The sequence below is a fragment of the Oryza sativa genome, chromosome 1 (assembly GCF_034140825.1).
Source record: "Oryza sativa Japonica Group chromosome 1, ASM3414082v1".
NCBI classification, from domain to species: Eukaryota; Viridiplantae; Streptophyta; class Magnoliopsida; order Poales; family Poaceae; genus Oryza; species Oryza sativa.
The window spans coordinates 35,410,528-35,425,240 of record NC_089035.1 but is presented as its reverse complement, the minus strand read 5'-3'; the positions used below and the strand labels follow the sequence as shown (position 1 = coordinate 35,425,240).

General features: G+C 40.2%; 2 protein-coding genes across 5 annotated transcripts; one reads left to right on the top strand and one right to left on the bottom strand.

Moving 5' to 3' along the window:
• The first annotated feature begins 6,035 nt into the window (after positions 1 to 6,035).
• On the top strand, positions 6,036 to 9,965 carry LOC4327494 (uncharacterized). Its single transcript, XM_015757516.3, has 8 exons — positions 6,036 to 6,394; positions 6,992 to 7,136; positions 7,213 to 7,363; positions 7,443 to 7,568; positions 7,648 to 7,728; positions 8,329 to 8,521; positions 8,626 to 8,896; positions 9,527 to 9,965. The coding sequence occupies exons 1-8, from the start codon at positions 6,203 to 6,205 to the stop codon at positions 9,730 to 9,732; spliced, it is 1,365 nt and encodes a 454-aa protein (XP_015613002.1). The 5' UTR covers positions 6,036 to 6,202; the 3' UTR covers positions 9,733 to 9,965.
• Positions 9,966 to 10,208: 243 nt separating this feature from the next.
• LOC4327493 (2,3-bisphosphoglycerate-independent phosphoglycerate mutase) lies at positions 10,209 to 13,913 on the bottom strand. Of its 4 annotated transcripts, none has more exons than XM_066309429.1 (10): positions 13,737 to 13,913; positions 13,346 to 13,526; positions 12,902 to 13,029; positions 12,660 to 12,810; positions 12,359 to 12,562; positions 11,780 to 12,208; positions 11,199 to 11,387; positions 11,024 to 11,119; positions 10,779 to 10,934; positions 10,209 to 10,625 (listed from the first exon to the last, which is right to left on the bottom strand). In XM_066309429.1, the coding sequence occupies exons 2-10, from the start codon at positions 13,505 to 13,507 to the stop codon at positions 10,461 to 10,463; spliced, it is 1,680 nt and encodes a 559-aa protein (XP_066165526.1). In that variant the 5' UTR covers positions 13,508 to 13,526; positions 13,737 to 13,913; the 3' UTR covers positions 10,209 to 10,460. The 4 variants fall into 4 exon arrangements, with proteins under 4 accessions (XP_066165526.1, XP_066165529.1, XP_066165524.1 ...); XM_066309432.1 differs by having other exon boundaries at positions 11,199 to 11,391; positions 11,784 to 12,208; XM_066309427.1 differs by having other exon boundaries at positions 13,842 to 13,913.
• Between the last annotated feature and the right edge of the window lie 800 nt (positions 13,914 to 14,713).

The following is a 14,713-nucleotide window of genomic DNA, read 5'->3' as shown; positions in this document are numbered from 1 at the left end:
AATACCAATAAAAATACTAATTATAAAAAAATTTTCAAATAAGACGAATGATCAAATGTTGAACGTGAATAATGCAAAACTGTACTTATTATGAGACGGAGGGAGTAGTATATAAAGATATATGGGATGCAGGGGTCATCTGCTCACTTATATCTGAGCCCCCACAAACTCGGATACTGCTACATATCGGACGTCCGATATTTAGCAAAAGATTGGACATTGTTCACCCACATGTCTAACTGCGTAAAAAAAAACCATCCTAGTTAAGCTACTATGATGCAAGGCTATACCCTACTCTCGTGCATGCATGCATGAAATCTCTCTCTTCATCTTCTCTACCAATAGAGCTTTAAACTATTTTTTCTTCTAAATTACTTATCCGATCTACCATCCGATTTCACCCATTGTGTTCGTTATAATTAAATCTTTACAATAAGATCTCACTTGGTTATATTTCTGATAAAATTTATAAATATGATTATATTACTAATTGAAACATTTATATATTATACGTGAAACAACGAGTTATAATTATCGAAACATTAGAAAATATTCATTGCAACATCCCAAACAACATGTGCAAACATTTATAAACGAATTAGTGAAACATTAGAAAATACTTACTGAAATATCCAATAATATAACGTGCAATATTCACAAATAAACTAGTGAAACATCAGAAAAATATTTATTGAAACTTCAAATGGCATGGAACATTTTGTAAGATTCATGGCAACATAAAACTTAAAATGTGCAACATAGCCAAACTCTGATTAAAACATTTATTTCTTACACGTGAAACATCCAAGTTTATCGGTTGAAACATATGTATGTTTTAATCGGAATATAATCATGTGATATCTTGTTATAGAGATTTAATTGCAACGAATACAACTGTGCAATCGGATAGTAAATTGGATAAATAGTTTTCAAGAAAAATTCATTTAAAGCTTACAACTAGAACTTCGTGCATGTATATACTCATAGACTATAAGAAACAAAATAGATGCTAGCTACATGCAAGAAGGAGACATTGAGAGAGAAAAGGAATTGTGCAGATGTAAAGTTAGAGTTATGGAAAAGGTGAATCAAACCAAGTCCAGAGGAGACTAGTACAAAGGAGAAAGTTGGTGTTCGATGTTTGTCTTCCGATCAGACGCACGACATGAAGCATTTTCCCACAAACCCTCAGAACCATATACCAGTGTGTAATACTCTAGAGGATCTCTAGCAATAAGTGTAGCTAGGTGGCACAATTTAGCAAAATTAATTGACTATATATAACAAGGATATACATATCACAGGTATTAACGCTTAGTTTCGTTTGAAGCCTACATCTTGTCATACTAAAATATTGATAATGCCGAAACAAAACATTAGTAGATTTGTGTATATACTATGGGTAAAATTTGGCATTAAACCAAGGGTCTGTTCACTTTGATGTTATTTTCAACCATACTATTTTTGGGTAAAGTTACCAAAAAAAAAGTATACGTTTAGTTTGTTCTCAAATTTAGTCAATACATAAGAAATCCTGTCAAAATTTTGGTAGTATTGCCATCTTGCTAAAATTTTAGCATTGTCAAAAGTTGGTGAGATTTATTTTGGCTACAATTTAAACATGCCCCAAATATACAAACAATACTATTACAGCTATTAAAATTTTGGCAGGTTATAAATTGGTTTCAATAAAAAAACCTTAAGTGTAATTAGGTGGCACAATTTAGCGAAAGCAATCGTCGTATATATAACATAGTAACAAGTATACGTAGCACAGATCATCACAGCATAGGGCGCAGCTACGAGAACGGGACGCGCGTACAGGCGGTTTGGCTATAATTAAACTACCTGGCTCCCCCAAGCCGGCTCGAGCAGATCGTGAGAATGTCTTTATATTTTCTTCGCTGAAAGGGATGCATGGCTGTGACGAAGGTCCAAGATGGCAAAAGATGTCGCCGTCGCCGCAACGAAAGCGCCAGGAAAGGAACGATTCACCTCGGTTGCTTAAAGAGGGGGGTCAAAAATAAGAAATTGCTTCGGGAGGGTGTAGTTAACTATTCTATCCCAAGCTCCCAAAAGGAGATTGTTTATGCCATGCCATATGCAAGCATGATTCATGCTATACCAATGAAAATTATACTATCCCAATAGCAAATTGTTATGCTATGATACCATGATTATTCTTGCTATATACTTCCTCCGTACTTATAAAGGAATTCGTTTAGAACAATGTTTAAGTCAAACCTTGGGAATATAAATCATGAATAACTCTCAAGTTATTGAGTTTGAAAATGTAAAAATTATATGAATAGATTTGTCTTAAAAAATAATTTCATAAAAGTATACATATATCATTTTTTAATAAATATTTTTTATAGAAACAAGAAGTTAAAGTTGTGTTTTGGAGACCGTGTCGCTGTCCTAAACGATTTTCTTTATACGGAGAGAGTATACCAATAAAGACCAACCAGCGGTTTGGCTGGAATTTTTGTAAATATTACAAACTTAAAGATATTTGATCTTTTTTTAGAGAAGCGTATGTATAGAATAAGAAACTAGCATCGTTTGTTATATATAAAGAAAACAATGTAATATCTTGCATATTAGTCTACCTGTCAAACACAGTCGTCAGGCAAGCTGAATTAAGAACAAGTGCGACACAGTACAGCCTTCGGGAAGACGGACAGATAGTCAGTTAGTCACCCAAATCAGCAGCATATCGCCTTAAAAAAAGTTGTCATCTTCTCGATCGATACAGGAGGTATGAAAAAGATCAAGACTCTCACAGGTGGTCATCAGGTATGGCCAATTATTAAGCTCCACCGAGTTCTGGTTTTAGCTGGCCGCGTCTTAACCAACTCTCACGCGCAGTTTTAACCATGCGATGCACGCGCATCCGGCGCCGAGTAGTAGCATCCTGATCCTGCAGCTAGCAACTTCTTACACTTGGCCAAAAAGATCAGAAAAAGAAACTTTGACATGTACTCTCTCGGTCCAAAAATAAACCAACATCGATCGAGTTTAGTTCCAAATTTTTTCTTTAAACTTTTAACTTTTTCATCACATCAAAACTTTTGTACACACACAAACTTTCAACTTTTCCGTCACATCATTCCAATTTCAACCAAACTTTTAATTTTAGCGTGAACTAAACACACCCATCGTAGTAGAATGTGATACTACATCTTAATATAATAGATCTGGATATAGAGTATGTCTAGATTTGTTGTCCTAGTACAATGTTAACTTATTTTGAGATGGATGATGTACTTTGACACCTGGGAGTCAGTAACATTGACACAAGGAGATCAACGAAAGCAGCATGTAGTAATAAGTATCTCTAGTAACATTGACTGTTGTAGGCTTCTAGCATCCTGATCCAGGTAGCTACTTTAATTTAATTTTGACATGCAAGAGAGTTTAGTAACGCTGACGAAGTAGTACAAATTAAAGAGGTTAGTTAGGTGATCCTAGAAAAGGACTTTGGATTACTGTTTCCTAAGAAGTAGTGGTTTAGGTACGTAGCTTGTGCAATCTCGCAGAGAGTTTAGCTTAGTTCAGCAGTAGCAGCTTCTAAATTGGCACTTGAGGCGTCCAGGGGTCAATTCATCTAACTGGCCTTTCGAAGAAAATGGCAATTTGGTTACTGGAACTTTTTCGCTGTTTCAGTCAACGAAATGGGAAATTTGCAGTGACCTGGTTATCAGTCAGACATCAAGCAGCTAACTATTAGCAGTAGAAATTATTCAGATTTATCACCATTTATATAGCTTACTACCTCGATCCATTCCAAAAAGAGACTATATATGTTCATAGAAAAAAGGCTAAAAGTCTTTTGGAAAAAAAAATTTATGTTCCACCTGCACTCTACCTACCGTTCTTAGCCTTAGAAATCGTTAACTGTATACCTAATCTATATACTTACAAAATGTGCGCTGTGGCATAGGAGGATTTGCAACTAAGCTCTGTGCAGCTGCAGTGTTGTCTGTAGCAAAAATGCCATCACTGTCTCGTAATTTGTCCTGGAGCTACATCGAATTATCGATCCCTCCAGAAAACAGTACACCTATCGAAGCTTTTGTAAGTTACAACCGGGCTGGTTGAAGGCTGCCGACGATGAACCGGGCTAGGTAAATGCTGTGTTTGTTGAGTAAAATATACTGCTAATAAAGCAGGATTAATAAGCAGTAAAGTAAAATATAGAGTCTGTGGTCAGCACGGTTGGTTAGGACTTAGGCAGGATTAAAGCATTTTAAGCTTGCACCACCAAATCAGACGTAGTACGTGGCGTTGAAGGAATGTGAAAATTTTTTGTGGTGGTAATTATATGATGTAAACAACATGAGAATTGTCGCTCTCTTTTTTTTTCTCTATCAAAGATTCAGAGGGTTACTGTGACTGTACTGGTAGCAATACTGAAGTTAAGTGAACTTTTGACAAATAGGATTTGCTCTATTGAATATTAACCCCTTTTGTGCTAGCCTATAAGTAGGTAGGCCCCAGGCCTCCAGCCTCCTCCAAGGTCCAGTCAAAGCCCAGCAAATTGTTAGGCCTTCGATGTGTTTGGATCTTATTGGCCCTTTTAAGTCCAATTGGCAGGAAGGTCCCATTTTGTGGACTCTGAAAGCAATAAGGCCTTCAGCCTCAATGACTACTGAAGACGCATTGAATTTTTTATTAAACAATATTTACAAAAATAATTTTGTGTTTACAAAATTACAGATCTGTACCCTTCCCGCCCTTTGGGAGGGCATTTTTTCTAAAAAAAAATCGCCCTCTAGAAGAGCGGCAAGTGGCTTAAATGTAAAATTTACCGCATATGTTGTTAACTTGTATTTCTATAATTTGAAAATAGGTCATATGAAATCGGATGAAATTAAAATTTATATCAAAATTGCATAGTTGAGGATATCTACAGCTTTGTGGTTCACAACTTTTTCATTTAAGATCGTTTAGAGTCCAAATATTCGTTATAAAATCTAAAGTTTGTTTTAGAAAATCTCAAATATATACTTCAAATGACCTTTGATGAAGACAAGTTTTATATAAAAGCTGTAGATCTAAATGAGATCTAAAACTTTGTTGTTTATAATTTTTGTCATTTAAAATTATTTAGTGTATAAAATGAGTATTAATATTTATATTGATTAAAAGCAACGATAATTGTATAAAAGCAAACAAAAAATTTACATTTAAGATCCTTCTCGCGGTAAGCCTTTTGTTTTAAAAGGAACTAATCTTCTCTAGTAGGTTAGTCCACAAAACAACAGAATCCAAACACAAATCATCTAAATGAGGCTATATTTGGAGAGCTGATAATCAACCGGTCGGTAACCAGATTATTAGAATATAGAGAAATTGGTTTTCCGGTTTCTAGCTTCTAGTTTGTTTTATAGATTCTTTAGCTTTTGATTCTTTGGAATATGGATGATATTATGCATTGTTTAAGAGCTGAAGATTTTGTAATAAGTTACAACTGCTAACCTCCTCCAGGTAGGCCTGAGTTAGATATAAGGCTACATCATTTACATGGCAAGTTAAGAAGGACCTCATCTTTTCGTTTATGCTTATACTTATCAGTCAAAATTTAAATTTCCATCCTTAAATTTGAAGGTGATTTTGAGGTTTTTTCCATCGAAGTTTATTTTTCAGCCTTTGCCTTTAGATCGTTAAAAACACATTTATAAAAATTTTATTCACAAATTATTTTTCATTTATAAATATGTCGTTTCGCTTATTCTACAAAGATGTTCAACAGTGCAAAAGGTTTCTATTCCTTCAACTTGCAAGTATTCCTGATGGCTAACATTGTCCGTCAGACGAACGATATGCGGCTAAGATCGAGGCATGACACGAGTTTTCGGAAAAAGACCTTACATTTCATTTTATTTATCTCACCCATCGAAAAAGCCCTTCCATGGTATGGAATCCATACCGTCGGACGGACATTGTACGGCGAAGGTAATTTTCCATTTAGGCTCTCGGTTTCACTGTACTCCAAATTAAAAGAAGCACACCTACTACTCCACTTCGATGGCAACCACAGTGTAGCACGAGACCGAGGAGGCGCCAGCTCGACTCCGCGCGAGCCGAGGCCTCGAACCCTAACCCCCATTCGATTTCCGGCGAGATGCCCACCCGCGTCTGAGCCTTGCTCGTCGGCGGCGAGGTGGGGTGGGGCGGGGGGCGGGGGCGGCGAGGGATGGAGGCGAGGCGGGTCTCCGCGAACCCTCGGCCGTCCTGCGTGCGGAGGGTGCTCGCGCGGAAGCGGCGGAGGCCCGAGGCGACGGCGAACAGCGCGCGGAAGCTGCAGCGGCGGGAGATCTCCGCGCTGCCGTGCCGCGCGTTCTCCGCGAGCACCACGCGGGAGCGGTTCCGCAACATCCAGCTCCAGGTCAGCCGGCCCGCTCGGCGCGTCCCCCCTCCCCACACCCTGTCTCCCAGCATTTAGGTCTGGATCGATATGGCGTAGAGGGCAGGAGTGGGTCGGTAGGTTAGGGCTTGGAGAGAGGATAATTGTTTTTTTAAAAAATGATTATTTGAATGAATCAATTGCGGGAAGAGTTGGAGCCCGAGAGCATATAGGTAGTGTGGGTGTTGTGAGGAGGAACTTTCGCCTACGGTCAAAGAATTCACGAGGCGTAAATATTCCCCAATGATGGTGATAGCTTTGGCTGTTTGCGGAGAGTTTCTCCATCGGATATCGGAATCCCTGGATTAGTACAGCTGTTTTAGCATTATGGACGATGATAGGAAGAGGGGAAAGGTGTGTTTGGTGCTATATTTTGAGATGTGGTCGCTCTCTTTGGTATTTACTGTGATAAAAGTATACTCTGGAGCATAACTCGGTTGGAAAAGGTTGAAACTTCAGTGCCCTTCATATCATAGAACAGCCGATCTTCACCAAAATTTTGTTTCTAACTTTTAGTTAGCATGACCTGTTCTTTTTACGATTATAACACATCTTCAAATTCTTTTCACTTACAATTAGGAAGAGTTTGATACTCATGATCCCAAGGAGATGGGTTCACTACTACCTTACTTGATGAAAAGGTCTGAGATTATTGAGATAGTTGGAGCCAGTGATATCATCTTTGCTTTATCACAGTCAGGAGTATGTGCTGCATTCAGCAGAGGTACAACTTTCGATAATGATTGGTCATGTACTGATGTTATAAATTACCATTGAATTCTGAGATGTATTTGTTTTAGTCTCAAACCAGCGGATTTGCTTTCTGAATGGAAGACCAGATGAAGTCATTCGCAGTTTGTTTTACAACAAGAACAATGACTCACTCATTACTGTATCAGTTTATGGTTCTGAAAACTTCAGTGCCTTAAGATGCAGGACAACTCGAATAGAGTAAGCTTGTCTTCCTGTGATTCTGCTACGGTAGTGTTATATTGTTTATATGAATCTTTTTATTATTTTGTCTTTTAAGGTATATACGACGGGGGAAGCCAGATGCTGGTTTCCCTCTTTTCGAGACAGAGTCCTTGAAATGGCCAGGTTTTGTGGAATTTGATGATGTTAACGGGAAGGTGCTGACTTATTCTGCCCAAGACAGGTATTCTAGCTCTAATTTCTTTGAAGGCGAGAAGATTAACCTCATTCGAATTGTGACATTCCTTTCTCATTCCAACCAGTACTTACAAGGTGTTTGACTTGAAAAACTACACTTTGTTGTATACAATATCTGATAAGAATGTTCAAGAAATAAAGATCAGGTAAGGGAATCTTTCTTGCTTGCTGATCATGATTAAGTTTCACATTTGTACAACCTAAATTATGCTTTGCCTTTTTATTCATTGGAAGAGATTTTTTTAAAAAAATTGATTTGAAGTGCTATGCCCCCAAAACTTCGAATATATTTGGTCAATGGTTAGGAGAGCTGCATGTTTTCTATACACCTTGCCTGTGTTTGATGGGAAACTAATGGTGAGCAGTTCATAGGCTTTTCTTCAATGCACTTTGTGAAATGCTTCCCTATAGGTGAACAGAAGTTCTGCTAAAATGCAAAAGCTGAATAGCATACTTTCAAAACAAACCTTTCGGCCTGATTGGCAACTGTTGATTACTAAACCGACAACTTTACTGATTGAACATTTATGTAATTTAGCTTTGTGGAGAGCATAGAAATACTATTGCCAATTGAGCTATCATGGGTTTATTCTTGGTGACCTCCTATATATGGTGAATTGATTGCTTTTTGTCAAGTGAGATGTGGCTGGATTGATTGAAATTTTTGTATGTGTAACTTATGGAGGTCATTTCCATTTTCGAGCTTCCAAATTTATACCTTTTTGCTTATTGCTACCTTCCAACAGCCCTGGCATAATGCTATTGATATACTCAAGAAAAAAGGGCTGTATTCCCCTTGACATTCTTTCTATTGAAGATGGTAAACGCTTGAAGTCATTCAAACACCTTCTTCATCGCAATAAAAAAGTTGATTTCATTGAGCAATTCAATGAAAAACTTCTGATCAAACAGGAAGGGGAGAACCTTCAAATTCTTGATGTAAGTTTTTTTCTTGGTATAGATTATGGATAACAGCAAATGAAACAACACAGTTTCCTCTCTTTATTTGTAGAATTGTAGTTAATTTTTGTGCAATGCTGCAGGTAAGAAACTTCCAATCAATTGAAGTAAGCAGAAGTGAATTTGTGACTCCTTCTGCGTTTATCTTTCTGTATGAGATGCAGCTGTTCCTGACCTTCCGTAGTAGATCAGTATCCGTTTGGAATTTCCGTGGTGAATTAGTCACATCTTTTGAGGACCATATGTTGTGGCACCCTGATTGCAATACCAACAGTATTTACATCACCAGCAACCAAGATCTTATTATTTCTTACTGCAAGGCTGATCCAAATGATCCTTCTTCAGAAGAAAATGGTAATAATCAAACTTGTGTTGCCCGTGTGTTTATTTATTAGTGAAGTGATGATAGATCTACTGCCTCTTATATTTGGCTGGTTTTTGGTTGTTGCCATTTCTTGTTATTGCATTCCTCTTTGTCATTCTGATATACTCCCTCCATACTCATAAAGGAAGTCGTTTAGAACAGCGACACGGTCTCCAAAACACAACTTTGACTTCTTGTTTCTATAAAAATATTTATTGAAAAGTGATATATGTATACTTTTATGAAAGTATTTTTCAAGACAAATCTATTCATATAATTTTTACATTTTCAAACTCAACAACTTAAGAGTTATTTATGATTTATATTCCCAAGGTTTGACTTAAAAATTTGTCCTAAACGACTTCCTTTATGAGTACGGAGTGAGTATATCAGCTTTGAATATCAATAAAATATAAGAGGCCTCAAAAGGTTGACATACTGATGCACTTATTATATACTGTATCGTTTTAATTATTTTTTATGCTCGTAAAATGTATGCTTTTCAGACTTGCTGCAGTTGATAAGAAATTTGTCCTTTTCAGACCTACTGCAGTAGGTAATTGAGGCTGATGCATCTATTGTCCCCACATAACATGATCTTCACTTTGGTTCTTTTGCAGCTTGCTCCATAAATATCAGTGAGATCTTAACCGGAAAATGCTTGGCCAAAATAAAGGCAGGGAACCTTAACAAGCAAAGGGTGTCTAAGTTCCAAAGTACACCTTCCGAGGCACTGGGGGACATCACAGCTCTGTACTACGATGAAGAGCGTGAGGAGATATACACCGGCAACCGACTAGGCCTTGTCCATGTGTGGTCAAATTGATAGTTGCTCAGGCAGTCAAGCTTTCCTTCGGGCAACAGCAATCCTCACCTAGCGTGGCATAATCGGGGAGATACTAGCTACAACCGTAGTTCATCATCGGGGAGATACTAGCGTGCCTGATCGGTGTAGCTCCAAGGGTGTTTACTGTTTACCATATGTATCGTTTTGGAAGGTTTGTCACTGTTAGCGTGCCATCTTACCCCCCGAGCTATATATATCTGATTCCAATCTGAGATTCATTGTCTGTTCTGAATTCTGATGGCGAAGCGTACAACTTCGGGATCAGAGATGTCGTTTTGTGTTCTGAATTCTGATGGCGAAGCGTACAGATGGGCGATGCGTCAAAATGATGCATAAACAAGCGAAAGGTCATCAAATGATGCAGCTCCGGTTTTGCTGCTTTCTTGGAGCAAAGCGAGGCAACCAAGCACATTGCACATAACATTACGCGATTTTAACACGATCCAAACTTTAAATACTGGACAAGAGCATGTTTGACGCCTCGCATTATCGCATATAGCGGATGAAAAAACGTCAGGCCAGCCTGCGCGACAACGTCTAGTTACAGATAAGAGCAGAACTGCAAGTCAAATACACTCTTTTCTCTCCATAGTAGAGTTTGAGCAGCGAGCGGGCAAACATAAATTATTCAATTATTAAATGATATGATCACTCTTGATCATCTCAACACTATAGGAACAAAACTTCGCTACCGCGATTTTACTATTTTAGTTGTCCACAACTTCAATGAGGGTTGGTTCGTAGTCAGCAGGAGCCTCGAAACCATGGAAGTTCATTACGGTTGCAGCAACATTGGCGAGCCCAGGGGTCTGAATGTCAGACCGGAATTTCACACCAGGGTGAAGACCGGGACCTCCAATAGCAACCGGGACCTGCAAGTTTTATATAGGCATTAAAAACTCAAATCAACAACAACAAAAAAAAAGCACTCTACTTGGTATTACAGGGCGAATATGTAAGGTGCATCGCAGTAATCAACAAACACACAACATAAAACATAGCATTATATGAACATTTGCACGTACCGGCTGAAGAGTATGTGAGGTAAGAATCTGGATACCACCGTTCTTGTCGAGAAGTGGCTGGCCAGATTTGTTTCTTTTCACCATATCCTCAGCATTTCCATGATCAGCGGTGACAAGATAAATACCACCGACTTGTTCAATCGCGTCCAAAATAATCTGTTCCAGGAGGGGAGGGATTACCATTACGGTACATGACGACTTGCAGAAATAACTGTCTGCATATATTTTGTCTTGTTTGTGCTCACCTTAACGGCTTCGTCAGCTGCCTTGCAAGCAACTACCGTGGCTTCAATATCACCAGTGTGACCAACCATGTCACCATTCGGCAGGTTGACACGTACCTAAAAGAGTAATAAAAATTTTAAGCAACATTTTATATAGGCAAACAGTCATCTGAGCACCGACGAAACAATTACCTACCTGATCAAACTTTCCACTAAGAATGGCATCCCTGGCTTTCTCTGCAATTTCAAGTGCCTTCATGTTGGGTTTAACATTGAATGTGATTCCAATATCACTAGGAATTTCAACGTACTCTTCCTTAGTTTCATCAAAGTATCCAGATCGGTTTCCGTTCCAGAAAAATGTGACATGGCCAAACTTCACTGTCTCACTGTAAAAAAACAAATCAATGAGTTACAGCATAAATACAAATGGACTAAGACAGAATATTATTTTATATAAGCACAATAGACAACTATAAACTCCACAATTAAGGACCGAAATAGCATCATGGAAAGGTCTAATAGGCAACCAGAGGTAATTCCCTCAGTTCTTCTGCACCCAAGCAGTCGTTTTATATCAAATGAGTTGTTTTATTACTACAATTAAAGCAAAAAATACTATATCACTGCTAAACTTGGTACCAAAATTAGCACAGAAAGTAAAACTCAGTATAGAGGATTTGAATCAACTCCCTTATGGCCTAAGTACCTCAAAAATTACTAAGTCACCAGTCAATATTTTTAGTATCAGAGGAAAGAGAGTGGGAAGCCAGGTACTTGCCTGCAAGCGAAGGTGCGGACGCCATTCTTTACCAAGTATTCACCAGATGTTCTCTCTATCTCTGGTGGGGAGACAAGGTAATGGCTCGGAAGCTTCAACTCACCATCATACTGAAGCATCCCAGCGTACCGGATTTTTGGTACACGAACACGATCAAATTTGTCAAAGTCTGCATACTCTAGTGCTTTGGCAAGCATAACCATACGATCCGCTCGGAAATTGAAAGTCACAACTGCATCACCATCTACAACAGGCCCAACAGATTTGCCACTCTCATCCACGATCACAAATGGAGGCAAATACTGATCACTAGCCTTGGTCTCTGCTCTTAGAGTTTTCACTGCTTCGACTGCATTTTGGAATTTGTAGGGTGCTTCGCCAAGCACCTGGGCATCCCACCCACGTTTGACCACATCCCAGTCATTCTGTGCATTTTTAAGACTTAAACTTCAGCATGGATATAACATGTTATTAAATTCAGAAATAATGAAATCAAACAACTTAAAAATAGCGATCTGCACAGTTAAATATTAAAAGTTGATGGTTTAACTCGTATAACTAAATGAAGATTTTACCTCATAGCGGTCCATGGTAACATACATCCTTCCACCACCAGATGCAATCCGTGCATCAATACCCTTGTCACGAAGCTGAGAAAGATCACTCTCTAGTGTCTCTACAAAACCAACACTGCTGCCATCCAAAACATCGCGTCCATCAGTAAGAATGTGAACACGAATTCTTTTTGCTCCCCTCTCACTGGCACCTTTCAGAAGCAGCTGAAATAGAGTGAAACAGAACACACCAATTTAAAAATTGACAGTAAATAAACAACACATTGCAATATAAGGCGCCATTCATCAGAGCTTAACAAACCTGCACTTGATCAAGACGGGAGTGAACGCCTCCATCACTCAACAAACCAATAAGGTGCAGGGTACCCTTGTCAAAACATTCTTTGATGTAATTGAACCCCTCTCCATCATAAATTTTCCCAGAGGCAAGAGCAAGGTCCACAAGCTTAGCACTACAGTGAGAATGAAACACGCTTGTCACAAAACATGCAGAGTGATCCAACCTATAGTTCCCAAATGAATCAAAACTCAACAACAGCTTACCCCTGAGCAAAAATGCGACCAGCACCAAGAGCATTGTGACCCACTTCGCTGTTGCCCATGTCATCTTCGCTAGGAAGACCAACAGCTGTTCCATGAGCCTTCACTAATCTCCACCTCTCGGGAGCACCCTTTTAATGTACAAAAAAAATAGAGTTAACTGCTGAAACTAGAGTGCAGGCAAAGGCGTAAATTCATAGCACAAGGGCAACCCAACACAACATGGAATCATGGATGCAACTTCATTAAATATATGTCCAGGCTAAACCTACGACTTAATCATCTTAGCCAAACTGTCTGTTGTCAATGGGATAACCAAACAGTTACAAGCAGGATGCCTAATCTACAGAAAATAAAACAAGAAAAGCAATTTGCAATCACTAACAACATTAAAGGCAGAAAAAATTGCATGACCCCAAATCATAATCATGTGGCAAGGAAGCATACATTCTTGAGCGAATCCATGACGGGCGTCTGGGCGACATGGATGCAGTTGTACTTGTCGGCGTTGGCCTCGCCCCATCCGTCAAGCACGACGAGGGCTACCGTCTTCCCCTTGGGGAGCTTGGGGTGGTCGGGCAGCGTCCATGAGAAACCGGAGCTCGCCATCGCCTACTAGATGCTATACCTACCAAATCACACCAACGCAAAGCTCAGATACAACAGTTAGGTGCAGCAAATCCTCAGATCCGTACAGAAACTACACATAATTAAGTCAACTAATATCAGGGTTAGCAATCCGAACCAACTCGTGGCCTAATCGAGCATAATTAACACTAAGCAACGCTGTAAATCTCGCCAATTTTATCAGATTTCGAGCCTCAGATCAGATTCGCACAGGCGGATCTACCGATCGATCGGCGAACAACCGAACCACAAACAAGCTACCGCGCTCAAAACCAACGACGCATCCATCGATGAGGAAGATCAGAGAGGCCCTTACCTTCGCTTTGCCCTCGCGCTTTTGCCCACCGAGACGAAAGCCTTTCTTTTCTTTTTCGAGAGCGGAGTACGCGAGGAGGATGACGAAGTGGGCGGCGCGATATTAATAAGCAGCGCGACGGCGACGTGTAGGGTCCACGCGAATACCTTGTTTAGGATGGTCGCGTTACCATCGGACGGTCCTCTCGACGCCACGTGGAGAGAAATGGAGAGATCTGACGGCGCGGATAGGTGGCTCCGTCTGATTTGGTGGATCCAAAGTTCCAAACGGGGGACGGGATCCACCAATTTTGTTTTTTTTATTACTACGGCCGCTGCTGGTATTGGACGGCCGCGATGGCGGCGGCGGCGGTCACGTGGGAGCGACGAGACTCCATCGTGACCGTCCAGTCCGGTCCCAGTCCAATTCCGTCGCTGGGTTTGGATATTCCATCGAGATATTCCCAGCGGCGACGGGATTTTTCGCCGGGTTTCTCCAGATTTTCCAATGGGAAAAGCCCTCCTCGCCGAACGAATGCTCCTCTCCGGTGTTGTGTTGGCCGCGCCGCCACGGGCCCCGGCGTCCTGGGGGCTAAACCATTAGAGTTGGAATGTGCGATACGCCCGAAGGCGCTCTCGCTTTCTTCTCGCACATCGACATCTGTGTACTTTCTTCTCGCTCTCCATGAGACGGGTACTCCAGTGTTCATCACGGGCGGCACGGTGGCAGTCGGTCAGATTTGGCGCTTGGGCTCTGGCCAGCCTACCTTGCTACTACTTTGGGCCGGCCGGTACATCCTGGGCCTGGTAGGGAGCAATGTCGGCCATGCGGCCCATGTCTGGTTGGCTGGGATGGAAATAAGTTTACTTGTTGTCCTTATGCTTTACGTCGAG

Bases quoted from the DNA above. Each gene is read 5' to 3' on its own strand.
- LOC4327494 (XM_015757516.3), top strand. From the start codon at position 6,203: ATGGAGGCGAGGCGGGTCTCCGCGAACCCTCGGCCGTCCTGCGTGCGG. The intron at 7,569-7,647 runs GTATTCTAGCTC...CATTCCAACCAG, and splicing joins ACTTATTCTGCCCAAGACAG to TACTTACAAGGTGTTTGACT. The intron at 7,729-8,328 runs GTAAGGGAATCT...ACCTTCCAACAG, and splicing joins GTTCAAGAAATAAAGATCAG to CCCTGGCATAATGCTATTGA.
- LOC4327493 (XM_066309429.1), bottom strand. From the start codon at position 13,507: ATGGCGAGCTCCGGTTTCTCATGGACGCTGCCCGACCACCCCAAGCTC. The intron at 10,935-11,023 runs GTGAGCACAAAC...CTCCTGGAACAG, and splicing joins CAGCTGACGAAGCCGTTAAG to ATTATTTTGGACGCGATTGA. The intron at 10,626-10,778 runs GTACGTGCAAAT...TAAAACTTGCAG, and splicing joins CCTCACATACTCTTCAGCCG to GTCCCGGTTGCTATTGGAGG.